This window comes from Anabrus simplex, chromosome 1 (assembly GCF_040414725.1).
Source record: "Anabrus simplex isolate iqAnaSimp1 chromosome 1, ASM4041472v1, whole genome shotgun sequence".
NCBI classification, from domain to species: domain Eukaryota; kingdom Metazoa; phylum Arthropoda; class Insecta; order Orthoptera; family Tettigoniidae; genus Anabrus; species Anabrus simplex.
The window spans coordinates 267,607,909-267,631,340 of NC_090265.1; the positions used below are offsets into that span (position 1 = coordinate 267,607,909).

The 23,432-nt window shown below is 39.0% G+C and overlaps 1 protein-coding gene across 4 annotated transcripts in view; it reads left to right on the plus strand.

Annotated features, from left to right (window-relative positions):
• Nucleotides 1–15,067: 15,067 nt before the first annotated feature.
• The window catches only part of Yif1 (Yip1d-interacting factor 1), a 197,368-nt gene continuing 189,003 nt past the window's right edge, over nucleotides 15,068–23,432 (plus strand). The window contains exon 1 of one of the 4 annotated variants that reach the window (XM_067159559.2): nucleotides 15,068–15,201. Coding sequence is in view for 2 of the 4 variants with exons in the window: in XM_067159544.2 (XP_067015645.1) it covers nucleotides 15,768–15,801 (34 nt within the window). In the remaining 2 variants the exon portion in view is untranslated. Of the gene's footprint in view, nucleotides 15,202–15,394; nucleotides 15,473–15,590; nucleotides 15,802–15,971; nucleotides 16,072–23,432 lie in introns of those variants that run through there. The other 3 variants (XM_067159566.2, XM_067159544.2, XM_067159551.2) reach the window with 3 other exon arrangements.

Consider the following 23,432-nt stretch of genomic DNA (forward strand, 5'->3'; position numbering starts at 1 on the left):
TTAATGTACACCCCTTTGACCTGACCATCACAAAATCAAAACAAGCCATGGGTACAGAAGAGGACCGATACGATTCAAAATTTATTATTAAAGTACAAGAACTTGTTCGATTCTAATCCAGGCCTTATCCCAGATTTCGAGTACTCACTTCTTGTAACAGACTGGCTACCCTTCAAGAAAGAGCCTTATCCGATACACGAGAAATTTCACTCCAGGTTAGGTAAGATCAAAGAATAAATGGAAAGACACGGAATCATCATGAAAGCCCGAAGTCCATTCATTAACCCTTTAGTGGTGGTTTCTAAGCCAATGCGTACGTTTAAATGCCGGGGCTGTAAATGAAAAGCTAATCGCGGAGAATGGCCTGGCTCCGACGATTAAGGACGTCATCATGAAATTTAAGTGCATGAGGTACGGTACTTCTCTTCCGTTGTCTTTACGTCTTCCTATTACCATATTCTGCTCGAAGAAAAGTCCGGGTTGCTGACAGGATACATATTTGACCAACAGACATATGTTTTGGCGGCTCCCTTTCGGACTCCGCAACGCTGGTGCCGCACTCATCAGAGCACTTGATCGATGCCTGAATGATGAAGTAAAAGCCTTTACCACGAGATAATCGATGATTTGCTCCTAGCAACTGAAAACTTGGAGAAACACATGGCCAAGCTGGAAAAAGTCCTAAAGAAATTGTCGGATGCTGGTTTCCATGTCTACTTGAAGAAATCGCACTTTTGAAAGCCCGAGGTCCTATTGCTAGGACACATTAGAGATGGCGATGGAGTGTAACCAAATCCAGTTAATATCGAAGCCATCAGCAATTTCCCTAAGCCAGTCAGTGTCAAATAATAAGACAATTCCTGGGAATGACTCAATTGTTTTCAAACCACTGTCCGCAAAACACCCAGACAGTAGCTCCTTGTAAGATCTTCTAAGGAAAGGCATGAGATGGAAGTGAAACGCCGAGTGTGATCAGGCCTTCGCGGAAACTAAAGAAATGCTGCCAAACAATATCAAGCTGTGATACCCTGATTACACTAAACACTTCACTTACAGTCAGATGCCTCAAACATCGGGATTGGAGCAGTTCTTTTTCACGAAGAAATTGACAACCGAGAAAACAGGACATATTTGGCTTTCGTCAGTAGGAAAACCAGAAAACATGAGAAACATTACTCTCTTACGGAGTTAGAGATGCTGTCAATAGTTTATGCTCTCAAATACTGACAGAAACTGATTTATGGGTTCCCCATCATCGTCAGAACTGACCACAGTGCTTTAACTTTCATGTGGAAATCTACTATGGCTTCTGAACGAGTCTTCAGGTGGACACATTTCGTGCAGCTGTTTAATCTTCGACTTAAACATTGTTCAGGGGGAAAAACCTACTGGTTGACTGTCTAAGCAGAAAACCTAATTCTAAAACTGTGGAGGTGAATCAGATAGAATTAGTGCAGGAAGACCACGAATTCTTTCGTAGGCTTGGTTACCTTCGACAAGCACAGAAACGTAACCCTCATTTACGACCCATCATTAACTGTCTCGAAGGTAAGCTCACTCCAGGCGAGCCAGAATTCAGGAAAATCAGGAGACAAACTAAGAATTTCAGCTACATTGATGGGATTCTATATAAGTTTGTTCACTCGGCTAAGACGAAACTAAGAGCTGTCATTCGACTTAAACTGCAGGAACCTATTACCTGGTACGTACATAGAATTACAGGCCATTGCGGTGTAGATAAATCTGTTGCCACAATACAAGAGTCGTTTACATGGGAAGGATCGAGGATCTTCGTGAGTAATGCCATAAGGACGTGTCACACCTGTCAATGGGCCAAGCCGATTTCTTACTTGTTGCAGCAAAGTCCCATTCCTATTTTGCCATCTGCTCTGAAAGAACTGTATGCGACGGACCTGTTCGGTTAAATTCCAACTTCGAAGAGAGGCAATCGCCATGTGATTGTAACCATCAACATATTTTCAAAGTACGTGACATTGTATCCAATTCAGAAGGCCAACTCAAAGTCTGTTCTGTGGAGAATAACTCGAAATATAATTCCTCATATGGGAAAAACTAAGGGCATTCTAACAGATCACGGACCACAGTTTACTTTCGTGGAGTTTAAGCAAGTCATGATCCAGCTAGGCATTAAACGTATTTTAAATTCTGTAAGGCATCCATCCAGCAATCCAGCGGAACGTTTAATGCAAGGGCTGGCTAAATTCTGTAGGATATTCTGTGGGAATGCCCATAGGAAATGGGTAGATGTACTCCCGATCATCAAGGATTGTTCCAATGGCACTATTCATTAGGCTACTTCTCAGATTCCATCGGTACTTCATTTCGATGAACTTCCAGTAAAAACATGGGATACCATCGTTCAATGCCCCCGTACTATGAGACATACTCCACAAGAAAACATCGAGAAGGCAACTGAGTCTTTAAAGTGCCATGATGATTAACGTCATAAAAGAGTTCAAGGGAGGAAGTTCCACCGGCCTCTCGGACTGAATGAGTACGTGCTATTGAAGAAACCGGCCGTGTCACAACCAACCTGGAAATTCTACGCGAAATTGCTACCATTGTTCGTAGGAACATATAAAATCACCAAAGTATTTGACAACAAAACTTATATATTGAAAGTCTCGATAAATCGTATGAAGCGGTCCTCAATGTAGCTAATTTGAGTATTTACAGAACAACTAATCAGTAAACTAACATCTAAGTAATCATCTACTTGAAAGAAAAATTATCTACTAAATAAAGGTCAAACTTGTGGAACACCCTGTGAGAGAGTCCTAGACTACCATATGCAAGGAGCGGAAAGGGGAACTAGAGTCTTGTGAGGACAGACAGCTGTTGCGAGCTCAACTATGCTACTTCAATGTAACCTGTGATTCAAATTTTCGGGAACAATATTTTTGGACATAATAAATTAATAATTTTCTCAGCTTATGAATTTACACTCCAACCAAGGGAGAGATGTCCCCGTCAAATTTGGTCATTATTAGATCATTTCCTACAGGTCAACATTGAAAATTTTATTGTTTGCCAACAGTTGGATTCATCATTTGGGAGAGCTATGTTAGTGCACCAGACAGTTTTTTCGTCAATTCAGAGGGACAGAGTATTGATCCCTCTTCGAGTGTGCAGGGCTTGATCACGTGATAGACAGGCTTCCAAAGGGAGATGTGCGCGTGTACCCAGCGTGCAGCAAGGTGACAAGCTTCTAGAAAAGTCACGACCAATTATAAGAGACCTTGAAACAATTATCGTCTTCAGAAACGACACGCCCCCCGAGCTAAAGCATTCTAACTTCGTGTTCGCATTAAATTCATCTCTGAACTCTGCTCCGATCTGTGCGGATTCCTGATTATTCTGCGCTGTGCTACGGGACCACGTGGAAATAAATTCAGCAGGGTAGAGGGAAAGCTACTCTCATAACTTCCTACAGTGATTTACGATAAAGCTTACGAAGTGTACTGCGAAATTAATGGATTTCATTTCATTTCTCCAAGAGAATATTAAACATTCCGACTTTTGCTGTACATTTTAATATTTGTTATATCATTTATTATATCTAAAGCACTCGTCACCTCAAAACTCACCAGAATTCATGGCATAATTGTATTTTATATAAAGAAAGAATATAATGCTCATGTTCACTCACGGGAAATGGGGTTAGGTTTAGTTTACGCATGTTGATTGTAAAACGTTGAACATTAATTATATCATTCTTGCACCACTGTTAAGATTTATCCAAAAATAATTTGGTCTCTAAATCATACATCTTGGCAATGATTTTCCGGATCATTCTGGGACTGATTTAATTTTCTTTGTAGTAAGGTACGTTGGTTGATAGGACAAATGGTAAGATAGGCATCATTAATTTTAACTTCGGAAGTTTGCGCGGCACTCGCATTAGACCTCCATCTTCTATGGGTATACAGTGTCTTCCCTAACAATACATTTGATTTAAAAAATGATACAATGATTAGTGCACAAAGCATTATAAGTCCTATGATTCGGTTCGAAGTTTTCCTCACGAATGCTCTTAACCCAGTTTTGCCTTAACACTAGGTCTTTTGGAAACGGGAACACTGAAGCTCTTACTTACACCCAGACATACAGCACATTAAAGTATAAACATATTGCGTAGGTAACTAAAAATGAAGAAAATACTTTCAGAGAAGAACACGAGAATCAACGTTAACGTAATGACCACCGATATTGTTGGAATAAATAAGCTCTTTGAGAACAAACAGCTTCTTACGGCACTGAAAGATGATCTATAACCTACTTAACGTCATAAATAAATATAATGTACGATTAATATTATTCAAATTTCTGTAAATATTTGGTAACAACACGGCTTACATAAATCAAAACAAACGCATGCTAGCACTCCAGCTGCCGCCATTATGGACAGTTTCGATAGGTCGTTTAAGTTCTGAGCAAGACCGACTACAATAAATCAGACCGTAATATCAAAACCGAGATGGTGGACGTCGTGGGCGCAGTAGCTGCCGACTGATGAAGGTTAGGGTAGCACGCAATAACTTCATTTCGACGATAAACCAACTCACGATTTTCGGAGATGTCGGAATTTAGTGCCGCAGGTGTTGTTTTACCTGCCAGTAAATTTACCGACACGAGGCTGACGTATTTGAGCACCTTCAAATACTACCGGACTGAGCCGGAATCAAACCCGCCAAGTTGGGGTCAGAAGGCCAGAGCTTCAACAGTCTGAGCCACTCAGCCCGGCGTCACATTAAATTAATGTGTTGATACCATTGAACTATCACGTACAATTTTGCAAACGGTGGTAGGTAATTTAACATGATAAATGTAACATCATAGGAAAAAGCACTGTTGCACCGATGAAAACGCTTCGCGAACAAGTACTCATCACATATAAACAACGAGAATCACACATATTGTGCTAGAATAGATGGACAACCCCACAGCAAAAGAGAACAACAAGCTGATAATTTCGAAATTTCACTTAGACAAATAACGTTTTCTCTTAGATTACACTTTGCTGGATAGATGGAAATACATTATAAAACTGTTAAAATGATATTTATAACATCATTTGGAATGTTTAAAAATAATTTAAGGTTCGAAATTCCTCAATTTATTCACTCTCATAAGAACTATGAAACATAACGTGTTGCTTTAGTTTCGAAGTGGTGGACAATTTCTAATGTTCAGCACTCGATGAAAATGAAGTACACCCGAAATGATTACGCCAGCTCAATGAACAGCCCCGGTGATGTTAAGCCTTCCTTACTGGAAGCTCTTAAATCGTATGTTGACATATTATATAGTAACACTCCCAACCATGATGGTAAACTTAGAAATGAAGTGTTCAAACACTAAAGATATAATAGGGTTTTCCCCATTGAAGAACATGAGTAAAACAACTCTATTGACACTAACCAATGTTGTCATTAACCTACATGGACGAGCTACAATTTGGTGTAGACTGCTTGTTAGCAGATATCCACAACATGAATCGGAAGGTATTGGTACAATAAAACCCCTAAATTACAAACAAAGCTAATCCCTGCAAGTTCCCCTGTGGGTGGGGGCGGTAGAATAACACCAACGGTATCCCCTGCCTGTTGTAAGAGGCGACTAAAAGGGGCCCCAGGGGCTCTGAACTTTGGAGCGTGGGTTGGCGACCTCGGGGCCCTCAGCTGAGTCCTCGCATTGCTTCAACTTACTTGTGCCAGGCTCCTCACTTTCATCTATCCTATCCGACCTCCCTTGGTCAACATTTTTTCTTTTCAGACCCCAACGGTATTACGTATGGATTCCTAGGGAGTTTTTCATTTTCATGCCATTCGTGCCCCTTGTCTTCCTTCGGCCGATACCTTCATTTTTCGAAGTGTCGGACCCCTTCCATTCTTACTCTGTGATTAGTGTTAAATAGAGGATGGTTGCCTAGTTGTACTTCCTCTTAAAACAATAATCACCACCACCACCATTCCTGCAAGTCACTATTTCGTCCGTGTAACAGTGTACAGATTGCTCCATCTGTGACACTATAAGTTTTGTTATACACCAAGATCTAGCCAAATGTTCCCGCAGGCAAGCACAGATTCATTCAAAATACAATTGCATCTAAATCACACGACACTTTGAAGCACATAGACACCATATCAGTTTTCACTATCTAAATGAATGTTTTTTTCTTTTTTTTGTAGAGGAATACGAATAGGTCCACCATCTAGAATTAGAAAAATAGTTTTCCCTAATCTCAGACTTACTGTCAGATGACATATGCACACTACTGTATTGTAGAAATATTCACGATGTATCTTCCTGATCCACTTCTCTCTTAATGTTTCATTCCTTAGCGAACTTAAGAATAGATGTATGAGAGGCATTGCCATAGTTCGATTTAAATCCGGTTCACAACAAGATCAAAACAAACATATTCTCACATGACTGCGTATAATTACAGATCTTAGTGACCACTGACCCCTGTAAATACACTCACACACTTATTTTCTACATAGAAACTAATACTTATCGTCAACTTACATGAAATTACTCCGACTGAATAAGAAAACAAAAGCGAATAGGCTCACCATTATCGGTTGGAAATAGATCTTCCCTAACCACAAATTTTGGTTACACACATAGCCTACGATAGTTTGGTCTTTGACTTCCAAATTTTCCCGGTGAATATTCCTTATCCATTTCTCCTGTAGAGATCTATCTTCAGGGCATTTAAAAGCTTCAGCAACGGTATAATTAGATCTACAACCACGAACGCAGCAGGAACGATCCATTTTGTGCTATGTTACAGCACGGCAATATAAACACTATTGTACATTAAAGATACCATGAAATAAATTTCTAACAAAACACCATACTGATAAACCGTTATATATTACTATTTTACCAAACATATACTTTATACTTCAATAACTCGATCGAAATAACACTCTTTAACAAGAATGTAAACACAGATATGAACCAACCACATGTCTCAAAAGCTCGCCCACGAAGTCGCCATTTTCCTCCCAATCGATAGTAACATTAAGGTCTGATATATTGTAGTCGGCCTTGATCTGAGATATTGTATTATATGCGCACTTTTTATCGATAGATTTGTGTACGGGTTTGAGGAGTAAGGAGGGATCAATTCCGGTTCCAGTAGTACTGCCAACTGAATGGAAATGAAATCTGAATTGAATCGATAATATGATCGATCGATATGAATTTTGCTAAACCTTTGTTATCTTAAGCCAACAACTGTCTGACACACACATTATATAATACTATATAACATTTCTCGATGCGAATCTTCTTCCTAGAGTGAACTTCATAGTTTGGCTTTGCTGTGTATATAACAACAGTACTAGTACGAAAAGTGTACGCCAGATGTCGTACAGCGATGCATAAGCGATTCATAGTTTGTGTTTCAAAGGTTGCCAGTACGAATCTCGAAGATTGCCGAGGTGGACCAATTCAGCTCTAGCAAGAGCAACTACAATATCTCAGACCTTAACCGACCTATCGAACCTGTCCATAATGGCGGCAGCTGGAGTGCTAGCATGCGTTTGTTTTGATTTGTGTATGCGTGTTGTTACCAAATATTTACGGAAATTTGAATATTATTAATCGTACATTATATTTATTTTTAGTCTTAAGAAGGTTATAGATCCTCTTTCAGTGCCGTAATAAGATGTTTGTTCTTAGAAAGTTGATTTATTCTAACAATATCGCTGGTTATTAGGTTAATGTTGATTCTCGTGTTCTTCTCTGAAAGTATTTTTCATTTTTAGTTTCGTATGCAATATGTTTATAGTTTAAAGTGCTGTGTGCCTGGATGTAAGTAAGAACTTCAGTGTTCCCGTTTCCAGAAGACCTAGTATTACGGAAAAATTGGGTTAAGAGCATTCGTAAGGAAAACTTCGATCCGAATCATAGGACTAATAATGTTGTGTACATTAATCATTTTATAATTTTTGAAATCAAATGTATTATCTGGGAAGATATTATTTACCCATAGAAGGTGGTGATCTCATTCGAGTGCCGCGCAAACTTCCGAAGTTAAAACTAATGATGCCTATCCTGGCATTTGACCTATCAACCAACGTACCTTACTACAGAGAAAATTTAATCAGTTCCAGAAAGACCCAGAAAATCATGACCAAGATTTATGATTTAGAGACTAAATTAATCTTAAACGGTGGTGCAAGAATGATGTAATTAATTTTCAACGTTTTACAATGAACATGCGTAAACTAATCCTAACCCCATTTTCTGTGAGTGAACGTGAGGATTACGTTTTTTATATAAAATACAATTATGCCATCAATTCTGGTGAGTTTTGAGTTTTAAGTTGACGTGTGTTTTAGATGGTCATGTGTATCATACAAACATCACTTGTACCTACCCAACAATACAGGTGGATTCTGGTGGGTTGAAATTTTATTGGAGAAATTTGTTTGCGTGTTTTACATAATGGGCTGTGGTTAATGGTAGTGTTACATAGTATTTCATGTAAGGTTAATAATGTTCTTTGTTGACATCTACATATCTTATTTGCTGACCGGAGATTCATATGTGAAGTATTTTTATACTCTGTGTCTGTTTCAACCTGACGTTGATACAATTATTGTCCCCCCTCAAATTACATTTAGACTTACAATACGCGATAACGCTACTTTTGGTGTTTAATTATTCATATTTTGAGTTAGTGAGTTGCATTTCATGACGTTTGACTTGTGATATTTTCTTTAGGTGACTCGAAATAAACATGCATAACCTTCCCCTCAACCTCTCATATCGCACACCGATGTCCGCCATGTTTCTTCTGGATTACGGTCTGATGTAATTGTAGTTGGTCTTGGTTCTAGGATGTAAATCAACGACATGTCGTTGGTGTAAATCTATCCATAAAAGGTGCGCAGACAATAGTTGGTCTTGGTTGTGCCCATCCCCACGTAGACCTCGAAGATGCATGGAGAGTGGTGACGTCAGTCTCGAGTATCTCGAACGAGAGTTTTGCCCATCTCTAGTGTCAAGTTCGACTGCGCCGGTAAAAGTTTGGGATCAGGTATGTTCAGACGATTGTTTTCCAGAGCGGTCGAAAGCGTACAATTAGCAAATACCCATCAGATATGCGACCATTACACCCCACACCAACATACAAAAATTTATAATTTGCGTTAACTAAAGCCATGAAAACAGTACTGTATGTCCCCTTGTAATTAAACTAAAGACTGCCACTATTCGGTGGCGCTTTCATCACTACATGTTCCTCATCCAGCGGACCAATACAATTCGGGTTAATCCAGTTTTCATTATAGAGTTTTTCTTCATGTTCCCATTCTTCTTTAGTATCCGGTATCTGCAAATAATTAAAATTAAATAAATTAAATAATTAAAATATGTTAAGACATACTGTATGCATAGCAAAATGTTATATTTTCCAGGGAAATTCTCAAACGAGTCAAGAGAAAATAAATCAGGGAGAAGAATTTCCATATACGGTTTTTATACCACCCAACACATCTCGGAAGGGAAAGAAGGGGCCGAAACAAAATGACCTGAATGATGAAGACAATCAATTACTGAAAGAGGCAAGAGCCGTATTAGAAAAACCAAGAGATGCTATTTTTTGCTAGTTGCTTTACGTCGCACTGACACAGATAGGTCTTATGGCGACGATGGGACAGGAAAGTGCTAGCAGTGGGAATGAAGCGGCCGTGGCCTTAATTAAGGTACAGCTCCAGCATTTGCCTGGTGTGAAAATGGGAAACCACGGAAAACCACCTTCAGCGCTGCCGACAGTGGGGTTCGAACCTACTATCTCCCGAAAACTGGATACTGGCCGCACTTAAGCGACTGCAGCTATCGAGCTCGGTAAACCAAGAGATGAATGTGATGTATTTGGGGATTTCGTAGCCTCACAATTACGAGAAATTGGGAGAAGAAGAAGGAGGTTTTGAACATTCCGTTTCTGGTAACTGTATACACCACTGGACGTTTCTTCCAGTGGTGTATGCTGGGATCAAGACGTGGGCTACCACTAGACTTAGGTTACCCCTTTTCGACGCTTCTTTTGTCACTGCCTTCGAAGGCAGTGGTTTAGTGAACGTCAACCATTCAGCGTTTAGAGTTGTAGCCAATAGCAAACGGAGAAGCCTGCTGTGTTGTCAAAGTTGCTTAATAAGCTCTTGCCCTGGTTTCTGCTACTGAAAATGCTCAACCCCTGGTCTGTGGAGATGGTAACCTAAGGTTTAGCAAATAAAAGTCCTGCTTTGTGGCTAAATGGACAGAATGCCTGCCTTTGGTCCGATGGCCCCGGTGCAATTCTCAGAATCAACCCCCTCATACTGTTAAATTCCCAGGCTTGGTGACTGGGTATTTATGACGTCTTCGCCATTCATTTTATCCTCATTAAGACACCACCAAGCCTATACAGATGCCATGGACCATTAATATTATTATTATTATTATTATTATTATTATTATTATTATTATTATTATTATTATTATTATTATTATTATTATTATTAAATCAAAATGTTGAATTTTACAGCGGTCGTACCCATGGTTCACTGGTTAATTAGCTTCCTTGGGAGATCAGTGGGTATCCCACCCATGATCACGGGTTCGATTCCAAACAACAAAAGAGAACACTAAACCTGGAATATTACATTTCAAATTAGCAGATCTACCAATATTTAAAAAAAATCTACATTGCTGCTATAACATCAGCCCTGCGGTGTCTTCTTACACGGATGTAGAAATAAACGGGAGTGGAATACCAGCACTATGTTATCTAAATAATTAAATTAGAAGTATGAGGTGGGGAAGTATATACGATGAGGAACGCATGGTTGATAGCAGCAAATACAGTAGGTACAATACACGACACTTTCGGATTTAGCCTTGTTAAAATGGGAGACAAGCCGCAAGTGGCGCTCTTAGTGGCGTGACCTGGAAATTCGCGCTAAATTCAAATATCAATGGAAATGTACATACGGAAATGGATAAATAAATTACGTCTAGAAAGAAAGTGTTACTCAGATATTAACTTCAAAGTTGCTAAAGCAATTCTGGATAAATGAATGAAGAATTTTTTAACAGTTCATTATTTAAAGACTGAAATTAGACATATAATCAAGATGTGAAATGGACTGCTGTGAAAGGGCTTGATCTTTCATTTATGCATTACTTTTTTAGCTTCACCATTCCTGCCTGGATGTTCACGGCTAGATTTTTCTTGTCTCATTTAAACGCATTGTATCATCATATTAAAACATTTGTCAACAAAAATATCGGCACATTCCTTACACACATGATTCAGTTAATTTACATTTAAGAGCCGGACATTTTTTCTTTTAACTTGAAGCCTACTAACAGAAAGAAAATATATAAATTTAGCCTCAAAAACATCAAACTTTCCCTATAAGCAATACTTGCCGTAATGCCATTGCATTAGGGTAAAGCAAATTTGCATCATCATATTTTTTCAACAAAATATGTACATTTGTTAAATCGCCCATATTTTCTTAAGTGCTTGACAACGCATTACAGCATTCCAAATGGGGTAACTTGGAACACAACCAGCCACACACATATGCATATGTATTTTCCAGAATTAAATCAAAACCACAGATCACATCTACAACAACACATCGGTATTGAAGGTTAACTGCTGGACTATACAATAAAATAAATGTATTATATTGTAAGCCAGTTAAAATGTGGGTCGTACAGGTCAGAAGTTTAGGTAGTACTATACAACTCTCTTTGTAACTGGAAGAATATATATGCAAACACAAATTTTACTTACATTTTCTTGTCATGAGGGAAACGGAAGAAAGGCCGCGAATCCTTCTGCACTTCATAGTTATTGCAGCCAAACCAAATACAGTAGAGACAATACGCGCCACTGAGCGAGGTATCGAGGGACAGCTATTGGAGCACTTTCTAGCGAGTAGACCTGAAAACTACCGATTCTGTCATAAGAGCACGTATATTTGTGTGTGAAATTTTTGGTGTTATTTATGCGTTTTCAGTGAGTTGACATAATTAAATAGTAGCGTGTGTCATTCCTTGATATCTCCTTCCAACATGACGGGAAAGGTATGTGCTGTGTTTGGCTGCAGTAACTATGAAGTAGAGAAGAATGCGCGGTCGTTCTTCTGGTTCCCTCGAGACAAGAAAATGTAATATTGTGTTTGCATATATATTCTTCCAGTGACAGAGATCTTTATAGTACTTCATAATCTTCTGACCTGCTCGACCAATATTTTAACTAGCTTAAACTGTAATACGCATATTTTATTGTATAGTACAGCAGTTAACCTTCAATACCGATGTGTTGTTGTAGGTGTGATCTGTGGGTTTTGAAATGTCACAGAAGTGATTTGAATATGATGTACAAGAAAGAAGGGACGTTACGCTTTATAGGAAGGGCAGTAAGGGATTGGAAAACTTACCAAGGGAGACGTTCAATAAATTTCCAATTTCTTTGAAATCATTTAGGAAAAGGCTAGGAAAACAACCGATAGGGAATCTGCCACCTGGGCGACTGCCCTAAATGCAGATCAGTATTGATTGATATATTGAGAATTATAAGATCTATTCAGATCATTTCCAGGCCAGCGACTTTAAAAATCCTCGACTATACAGCCATGTGTACGTTACATTTTTACTCTAATTGTACGTAAATATTCCTCAAAGCATCGATATCGACAACATTTTCATACTTTTCTTTCTTTTATCCTTCTTCTCAGATTACACCCGGAATTTTATAGATTTTCTTTCTGTTAGTAGGCTTCATGTTAGGAGGAAAATTGTCCAGCTATTAAATGTTAATTCATTGCATCATATGTGTAAGGAATGTGCCGATATTTTTATTGACAAGTGTCTTAATGTGATGATACATTGCTTTTAAATTAGAAAAAAGATAAATCCAACCGTAAGAGTTCAAGCAGGAATGCTAAAGCTAAAAACAGTAATGCATAAGTGAAAGATCAAGCCATTTCACAGAAATCCATTTCACATCTCGTTTATATGTATAATTTCAGTCTTTGAATAATAACCTTTTAAATAATTCTTCATTCATTTATCCATAATTGCTTTGGCAACTTCGAAGGTAATATCTCAATAACACTTTCTTTCTAGACGTAATGTATTTATCCATTTCCGTATATACATTTCCATTGATATTTGAATTTAGCGCGATTTTTTCAGGTCAAGTCACTAGGAGTGCCACCGTCGAATTGTCTCCCATTTTAGCAAGGCTAAATCCGTAAGTGTCGCGTATTGTCTCTACTGTATTTGGCCAAACACAACACATATCTTTCTACTCATATTAAGAGGAGATATAAAGGAATGACACGCGCTACTATTTACTATGTCAACTTAATGCAAACACATGAATAACGCCAAAAACTTCACAAACATATACACGTGCTCGTATGACAGAATCAGTAACTCTCAGGTCACTCCGCTAGATAGAGCTCTAGTCGCTTTCCTTCGATATCTCGCATAGTGTCGCGTATTGTCTCTACTGTATTTGATAGCAGTGGCGATCTGACGGACCGAAGCCTAGCACACCTATTCCCCGTGCCCTCTTCTAATCCGATATACAACAGCAAGCCGCTTGAGTTGAGTTGAGGGGAGATGGACGAGAGTCTGGGCTGCAAATATCAGTCTCCGATGCCTTGCTCTCAGAGTACGTGTGACGTTTCTTTCTCACTTCTTTCAAGTTTTTTAAAATGGAACAATACGTCAGATGCTTACATTATAATGTGTGCTTTAGTCTTCCATCATTTTCAGTTGAGGTTTGGGCTTTACTGTAGCCTTGGTAGCCCTCAGTATACGCCATTCTTTTCTTCATATTCCATGTTATCTGAAGGAACATGTAATATTTCTGAGGAGCCGCGCTATCAAGTCATTTGCTTCCTGACAGCAATTCTATCCTGAGAAACTACTTTGTGGACTTAGACACGTGTAGATAAAACTTACCTTCAAGTAGTCAGTCTTCAGACACTCAAACAACGGTTGGCAAACCGCGGGAATAATCCGCGAAATTGTTGTCACAGGTATCCGTAAGAAATAGCTTAGGGATTAGTAACTGTCACCTGTTAAGAAAGATTCCTTGTGTTCATTTTCTGAATAGAATATGATAAATTTGTAGGCCCAATGATAATCTGCCTTTCGTTCATTGGAAAATAAAATGTATACTTATTTAATTTAATGAATTATTTTATCTTATATACCTGTAGCAAGAAATCTTAGTGTCAGAATGAGTCGCTCTGGTGGTTAAATTGCTTTTCTGAGATGTGTATCCTGCTTTTTAATTGTTGGAGTAATTAACGCAAGCAAACACTGGAAATCTTCATCAGACATTCGCAGAAAATTCACATAGAATTCACGTCTTCAGTACTTAATTCCCTTAGCAACTTTACATGTGGTCCTTCTTCTCTTTTTGCTATCCAGTTCCTCACCTATATCCTTTTCCCCTTTTTGAACATCGTTTCGTTTTTTAGCAACTTCAGTACCTACGACAACAGCTGCAGCGATGCGTTTCCTTCTCTCGGACATGTCTACCTCTCAGTCAGCACTAGCTAGAACTCTGCCTGGCGGTCAAGGTCTGTGTATAATATACAGACAGTAGAGTGGTCCAGCTAGAGCTACCCTAGCGATACTCTATTTCCTCTCTATCGAGAGTAAATTATCCCTCTTGTGTACACGCACCAGCAGACTAGCCTAGGTGGAGAGAGCCTAGTCTAGCTAGATATTTCTCTACAATGTACAGCCGCCTGTCCGTCTCTGTGGTGTAGTGGTTAGTGTGATTATCTGCCACCCCCGGAGGCCCGGGTTCGATTCGGCTCTGCCACGAAATTTGAAAAGTGTTACGCGGGCTGGAACAACTGAGTAGAGGTGGGTTCGATTCTCACCTCAGCCATCCTGGAAGTGGTCTTCCGTGGTTTCTTCCCTCTTCCTTGTCTTCCCATCCCCCACCAAGGCCCCTGTTCAGCATAGCAGGTGAGGCCGCCTTCCCAGTTGTATCCCCCGACCCAGAGTCTGAAGCTCCAGGACACTGCCCTTGAGGTGGTAGAGGTGGGATCCTTCGCTGAAGCTCCAGGACACTGCCCTTGAGGCGGTAGAGGTGGGATCCCTCGCTGAGTCCGAGAGAAAAACCAACCTTGGAGGGTAAGGAGATTAAGAAAGAAAGTACAGGCGCTTACCTACCACTATCATACCATTAATAGCGTAAACGACTGTGCCTCCTTCAAAAAGGTGGTTTGTACATTTTGTCAATGGATTAGCATCAATGTTTGTATTAGCGACTATATTTTGCTTATTTTTATTAAGATAACATCTTAACAATAATGTCTTCTATGATAGCTCTGTGGTAGTGTGTTCGACAGGTCCCCGGGTTCAAACCCGGGTGTCCCCTTGAGTAGAATTTTCCTTCTAATTGGTTTGTATTCTTCTTAAATGTCATGTGTTTGGACTAGCACTGATAATATTCGGTACTTGCTATATTCCATTGCAAATGTTTAAATTACGTGTTTTATATGTCACTGTAATATGTCGTATTCCGACGACTCACTTGTTTTCGCGCAAGTTGTCTTGGGAATGGCGGCGATGTGGCTGAATTAGTGCGTGTGTGTTTTCATTGGTGTTATCTATTTTTGTAAGATTTTTCAGTAAGCGCGCTTTACTGGATTGAACTTGCCATCTTACAGAAAGAGAAAGACTAATATTTAAAAAAAATGAACTACAATGCCTCAACAGGAGCAAGACATCGTAAGTGTAGGTGGTCACAGTAAAATCAGCTGTGGTGAATTTTTAGGATTTTTTAGGTTATTTGGGTCGTGATTTAAAGTTGTAATTGAATTTGTACGCTCTGTTGATTCTAAATTTTCTAATACGACCATCGCGAATTGTGGTATATTTTTCAGACGTGATGTAACTGATAAGGTTATGTTTCATATGTCATCTCGTAGTGTGATGACAACTGAAACTTCAGCCATACGGAAGATTGTTTCTTTACTTGCACGTTAATAGAAATGGAAGGTATGTTATTATGGGGTTGTACCAAATTCTTCATATGAAAAAAATTAAGTTTAAAAGTTATGAATGCAGCAGTACTCATGAAAATAGACTGACTTCAAATGTCCCGCAGTTATGCCAAACTCTAAGGTGGTGAATTCTACATAGTCATATCTAGGCTTTACGGCAGTTCATAAAAGGATTTCATTAGTTTATTTACTGTTCAGAGTAATTTAGTTGTCTGATTTCCGTACACAGCCTTCATCAGAGAATTCAAACTTCTGAATATTAGAATTCCTCCGGGACATTGCTGTGAGTTATCGGAGATTGTTTTCATTTATTGCGGTCACGAATAGAACATGTTGAAATTGTTAATAATAATTATTAACGTAGTATACTTTTATGTCTTAATTCTAATGCATTAAAGCTCAGACTAGCACACAATCCTTTTCTAATGTTTCTCTCTTTCTTATTTCCTTTGTCTCTTCCTCTTCCTGTTCATTTGGGGTTGACATTTCTGGAGAGTCACTTCCTCTTACTTTGGACCCACACATCTTCCTTTATTTCTTTCTCCCTTAAAGCATATCGATGCAGTCCTGCCATTTTCTCAACATTCATGCTGCAAACTCTTTTTCCCCTTGTAATCAAATTGCCATGCCATTGTAGTATTCTCTCTTGGATCTGTTTGAAAATTTCTACCAGTACATTAGTACTCGCCCATATCCTCTGATTTCTGATCTTGTTCATCCTGGTGACATGCATTGCTTCTCTGTGCTTTAGATATAAGTTAGCCTATAATGCAGTAATCTTTATTGTTCTAGAAGTTTGGCATCTTGCGGTTGTAATTGTTGGCAGCTTACTTGAAATTGTGTTGTTGGGAATATATAGTAGTTTAAAGATGAAGAAAACTTGCACTCTATGATAACTTATTATTTTAGCCTTAGTTATAAAAAGATTAGGTAGAGCAAATTGTTGTCGTGCATTTCACGGATTGTGTTGTATAACTTAAGTTATGAATATCCTATTTTTATTATTTTACTAAGTTTGAAACATAATCTTTCAGTTCAAAAGTATGTATTTTATTTTAATTTCACCACAACTCATTTTTTGTGTACCAGTACCTTCTTTTAATAGCATTCCTATTTTGTGCTGTAATATTTTTTATTTCCTTTGATTCAGTATTTACATTTTTATTTGTAGAAATGATTGTTCAGTGTAAGAGTAGGCTAAATTGTTTCTGCATTCTTTCTGTTCAGCTAATTTTATATTTTGTTCTGAAGAGTCACTTCCAATTTGTTTGTTCCCACACATCTTCCTTTAGCCCTTTCTTTCTCAAATCCGTGTTTCTGCAGTCCGGCCATTTTTATCTTGTAAGAGTAATCTTGTTTAACCCTTTTGGCGCAGGCCAGAGTAAAGTGTAGCTTCCACCGAAGTCCCAGTTAACATCCATGGCTGTGACAGTATGGAAGTTGCTGGGGTATGGGTAGTGCTGAGTAATGACATTCAGAGCATGATTAGTGCATCCGAGTGTTATGAAAGGTGCTGCTCATAGGGTCAGTCGTGCTGCAATAGTACTTTCTGACCCAGTGAGGAATGTAATGGCAAACTACCTCACTCCTCATCTTGCCTAGTACGCCTCATTTTGGTGCTGCCATTGGTTTTTGGGGTTTCCTTATATCCGCATAACCTTTGAGGATCCAACCAGCCTCTGGGCTGATGACCTAACAGATAGACAGATGTCTTGTTGATGACAGTTTGCTTGAGGACAATTAGGGCATTAATCCCTCTTTATAATTTAGGCGCTGGGCGAGTTGGCTGTGCGGTTAGAGGTGTGTGGTTGTGAGCTTGCATCCGGGAGATAGTGGGGTCGAGCCCCACTTTTGGCAGCCCTGAAGATGGTTTTCCGTGGTTTCCCATTTTCACACCAGGCAAATGCTGGGGCTGTTCCTTAATTAAGGCTACGGCTGATTCCTTCCCACTCCCTAGGCCTTTCCTATCCCATCGTTGCCATAAGACCTATCTGTGTCGGTGTGACGTAAAGCAGATTGTAAAAAAAAAAAATAATAATAATAATAATAATTTAGGCAGCAGTACATATAAAGTTTGGTGTCCTCCATTTGCTGTGCTATTTTTAAACCAAGTACTGTTAATGAATTTTATTCTGATTACATTATTATTGGACATTGATGTTTTCTTATATATATCAATGATATGAGTAAAGAAGTGGAATCAGAGATAAGGCTTTTTGCAAATGATGTTATTCTGTAGATAGTAATAAATAACTGACAAGATTGTGAGCAACTGTAAAATGACCTCAATAATGCTGTGAGATGGACAGTAGGCAATGGTATGATGATAAACGGGGTTAAAAGTCAGGTTGTGAGTTTCACAAATAGGAAAAGTCCTCTCAGTTTTAATTACTGCGTTGATGGGGTGAAAGTTCCTTGTGGGGATCATTGTATTATCAGCACACTTTTCCAGGATAGATTTGTGTACGGGGGTGAGGAGTAAGGAGGGAGTGCTCCTGGTCCTGGTATTGCTACAAACTGACTGGAGATGAAATCTGAATTGAATCGATAATATGATCGATCGATATGAAGTTTCTAAACCATTATTATCTGAAGCCAACAACTGTGTCACACGCACATTATATAACATTCTATAACATTTCTCGATGCAAATCTTGTTCCTAGCTTGAATTCTATAGTTTGGCAACAGTACTAGTATGTAAAGTGTACGCCAGATGTTGCACAGCGATGCACAAGTGATTCATAGTTTGTGTTTCAAAGGTTGCCAGTACGAATCTCGAAGATTGCCGGGGTCTACCGATTCAGCACTAGGGTGTAAATCTATCCAGAAAAAGTGGGCCGATAATAAGTACCTAGGTGTTAATATAAGGGAAGATCTCTATTGGGGTAAACAAATAAATATTATTGCATATAAAGGGTACACATCTCTGCACATGGTTATGAGGGTATTTAGAGGTTGTAGTGGGGATGTAAAGGAGAGGGCATATAAGTCTCTGGTAAGACCCCAACTAGAGTATGATTCCAGTGTATGGGACCCTCACCAGGATTACCTGATTCAAGAACAGGAAAAACTCCAAAGAACAGCAGCTTGATTTGTTTTGGGCGTTTTCCGACTAAAGAGTAGCGTTACAAAAATGTTGCAGAGTTTGGGCTGGGAAGACTTGGGAGAAAGAAGACGAGCTGCTTGACTAAGTGGTATGTTACATGTTACAAATCTCATCTTATGGTCCGTATTGAAATATGTTCTGAGCTGTCAGTGGAGAGATGGCATGGAATGACATTATTTAACGAATAAGTTTGAGTGGTGTCTTTAAAAGTAGGAAAGATCACAATCTATATGTATAAAATAAGAGTTTTGTTTGTACATTGCTTAGTATTTGAAAAGAATGGTATTTCTGTATCGGTCATCCTTAATTTCTGACTGTATGTATGTATGTACGTATGTGCATCACGAGAAAACGGCTGAAGAGAATTTAATGAAAATTGGTATATGAAGTCAGGGGATGAGCCACTACAGTTTAGGATATACATCATTTTAGTGGAAGGCCTAAAATTTAATTCTCCAATATTTATATTATTAGTGGTCCTGTCGATAAATACTGCATAACTAAAGTTATATACAATTAAATTTCCGATCATTTATGTCATACATTGTTCCCGTACTGGCTTTGATAACAGATATTCATGAATTTGTATTTTTGTTGCCATGTCCATGTCAACGCCGAGCCACGAGAAAATGGGTTAACAGAATTTAATGAAAGTCGGTGTATAGAGTTGGAAAATAAGAAACTACAGTCTAAGTAATAAACAATTTTATTCGCTTTTTATGAAATTGTAGTTTAGGGGAAGGTGCTTAAAATTTAATTTTTAATTACCTAGGTTATTAGACCATTTATACTTACTTACTTACTTACTTACTTACTTACTTAATCCGGGACCGAGCTCGATAGCTGCAGTCGCTTAAGTGCGGCCAGTATTCGGGAGATAGTAGGTTCGAACCCCACTGTCGGCAGCCCTTAAAATGGTTTTCCGTGGTTTCCCATTTTCACACCAGGCAAATGCTGGGGCTGTACCTTAATTAAGGCCACGGCCGCTTCTTTCCCACTCCTAGCCCATTCCTGTCCCATTGTCGCCATAAGATCTATCTGTGTCGGTGCGATGTAAAGCAACTAGCAAAAAAAAAATACCAAACCAAACCACTTAATCCGGTCCTCTTGTACCGTGAGGTGTCGAGGATACGAGAGATCTCCATCTACTCCTATCTTCGGTAATGGCAACGGCCTCTCGTACAGAGAGTCCCCTCTCCTGCAATCCTTTTTTCTCGCCATGTTGCCATCGGGTTCAGCAGTCTGGTGTATCTCTTGTTTTGACTTTTCATGGAAGTTATTTCGGGCATGTGAGATATGGGCCCACAGTGCCTATAGGGCAGTGAGGGGCTGCCCTCTTTTGTCCTCTGCCCCTGCCATGCTGCAACTTCAGGACTGATGCTGTTCTCATTCCCTACTCCCTGAGACAAAGATTTTCTTCCTTCAGGACCTACAGCTGAAGGTCTGTCATTTAGTCTGGCCCTCACCCTCGACCTTACCGGCAAGGGTGACCCTGCCAGAAGCCGAAGCTCCCACCGGCATCACTCTTGGGAGCACTGAGGCACGCAAGCCTCCCCACCACGTCAGGTACCAGACCATGGGGGAGGTTTAGACCATTTATGTTAGTGGTATTTCAGAGTTGGAAGAAAACTAATTGTATGTGAAGGCCTACAATATTGAAAGCGCATAACAGTGATCAACAGTAACATTACATTCACCATTGTTTGTGGCGATGTTCATTGTCTCTTATGCTGCCACTCAACTCCGATAGATGGGGTTACTGATGCGTACAGCGTATAACAGCCTGACTGAATATTGGTGGGAAATAGCTGGGGAGTTAGAAAACTTTCTTCTTTGGCATGTTGTTCCTCTGGTTCATACATTTTCTGATACCGTACTGCTGGTACGTAACTCACTGGTTCATCATAGTATTCCAGCTGTTCGATCACTACTCTGACACGCTGTTTTGAATGAGCAGTGTTCACTCTTTAGGAAGAGGCTTACTTAGTAGTAGTAGTAGTAGTAGTAGTAGTAGTAGTATGACCTGGTCTAGAATTGCAATTTAATCATATTCCAAATTATAGCACCACAATTCACTAAATAACTCAAAATTCAACCCTGGAAGGAGCCGTTTCTTAAAAAGAGGTCCTTCCTGTTCACTTTTATTAAATTCTACATTAATTTTATTCCAAATTAGCAGTGAAGAGGGGGGTTTCTCCTCTGGTTTGGAGGAAAAAATTGCCTCCAAGTTAGATAGATTTTTCCGCCGCCAATGTAGCGAATTGAGATTTTCCGACTCATCGGGTACTCCGAGGAAACAGATTAGTAAAAGGGCATAGTTTTTTCTCTGGGACTTGCCCCTATTTGAAACCCTGCCCTCCGAAAAAAAGACCAAGAGTGTTCATGGGTCATGGCTGTCTGCAGCCTGGTCATGTTCTGGAACTTTGGACTGTTAGATCGGCAGCGTAGTACTGTTTGTTAAAAGTGAGACAATGGGTGGTTTTTAATTTGATCAAGTATTTCATGTGAAATCATTGCTTTTACTTGCGCTTTTCCTACTGACGTCATTTTAATGACCTATGTTCATTTCAGTTGGGAAAACCACTAAGACAGTCTTTCTGAGGATGCAAAAAGGCAGGTGGAGAGTGAGTATCTGCCATTATAATGCAGTTCCCCAACCTGATTGTGATTGATGGTAGGCAAGCGGGCCTACCATTACAATGAAAATTCCCTAACGCAGTCTTCATATGAAAAAAGACGTTTCTAGTGTAATACAGTCTTGCTCACAACGTGTACTCTACCTAACCTACAATTCTGTATACAATGTAGAATTCCGTAGCGAAGCACGGGTACATCAGCTAGTATGAAGATAATGTTGGAATTCAAGAGGACAAATTAGGGCAAATATTAATTTTTAGGAAGGGGAGTTAGGGATTGGAATAACTTACCGTGGGGGATGTTCAATAAATTTCCAATTTCTTTGCAGTCATTTATGAATAGGGTAGGAAAAAAAACAGATAGGGAATCTGCTATCTGGGTGACTACCCTAAATGCAGATCAGTTGTGAATGATGAGGTGATACTCTTATTGTTCCTATACCTACATGACCTGTGCATGCATACATGCATACACCCCAGGCCAAAAGTTTCTGGATTCTTAAAAATTTCTCATTTATCAGTTAATTAGGGAGGAAAAGGACAAAATTAGTAACTTACAGTATTTCACTCAACAGTTCTGGATTCTAAAAAAATTCTCATTTATCAGTTACTTAGGGAGGAAAAGGACAAAATTAGTAACTTACAGTATTTCACTCAATAGAATCTAAAGGTAACGGATCATATTGAAAGAATCACGGGTAACACACTTCACAGATGAAATCATACTACTATCTTTTCAACAGAATATCCCCTTTTAACACAAATTACACTTTGCACCTATCTATATGTTCTTTCAACCAGTTTCTGCAACACTATTGTGGGAATTTGACTCCAGGTAGTCTCAAGAATGCTCCAGAGATTTCTTTCTGATGTATGACTCATTTTGTGCACCCTGCAAACCAGTTCATCCCATTGCAGTTCTATAGGATTTAAGTTGGCCATTTCATAATTACAGTGCTCTCCTTAGAAAGTATCCATTTCATGATTACATTGTTCTCCCCAGAAATTTTCGTCAGCCGGGTGGCAGGAATGAGTAGCTGGGCGGGGAATACTATGGGGAAAACAAACCTATCTATATATATAAAATAAATTGTCCTGACTGACTGACTGATTCATCATCGCCGAGCCAAAACTACTGGACATAAAGAAATGAAATTTTGGGGATACATTCATATTAAGATGTAGGTGCTCGCTAAGAGAGGATTTTTGGATATTCCGTCGCTAAGGGGGTGAAAAGGGGGGTGAAATTTTAAAATGAATGTATCTATATCTCAGAACTTTAAAAGTTTACAGATGTAAAAATTGGTATTTAGAATCTTCTTTAAAAATAAGGGAAAACGTATTTTTTTGTTTTCAGAAAATCCCAGTAGGAGGGGTGAAAAAGGGTGAAAAATTGGTTGAATGCCTTTAATCAGGATACTGGTACTTATATCTCTGAAACTGAAGATATTACAGACCTGAAAATTGGTGTTTAAAAATAAACACGTATTTTTTGTTTTTGGAAAATCCAATTATTGGGGGCGGGAAAGGGGGTGAATTTTTAAAATGAGTGTATCTATATCTCAAAACTTTTAAAGTTTATAGATGTAAAAATTCGTATTTAGAATTCCTTT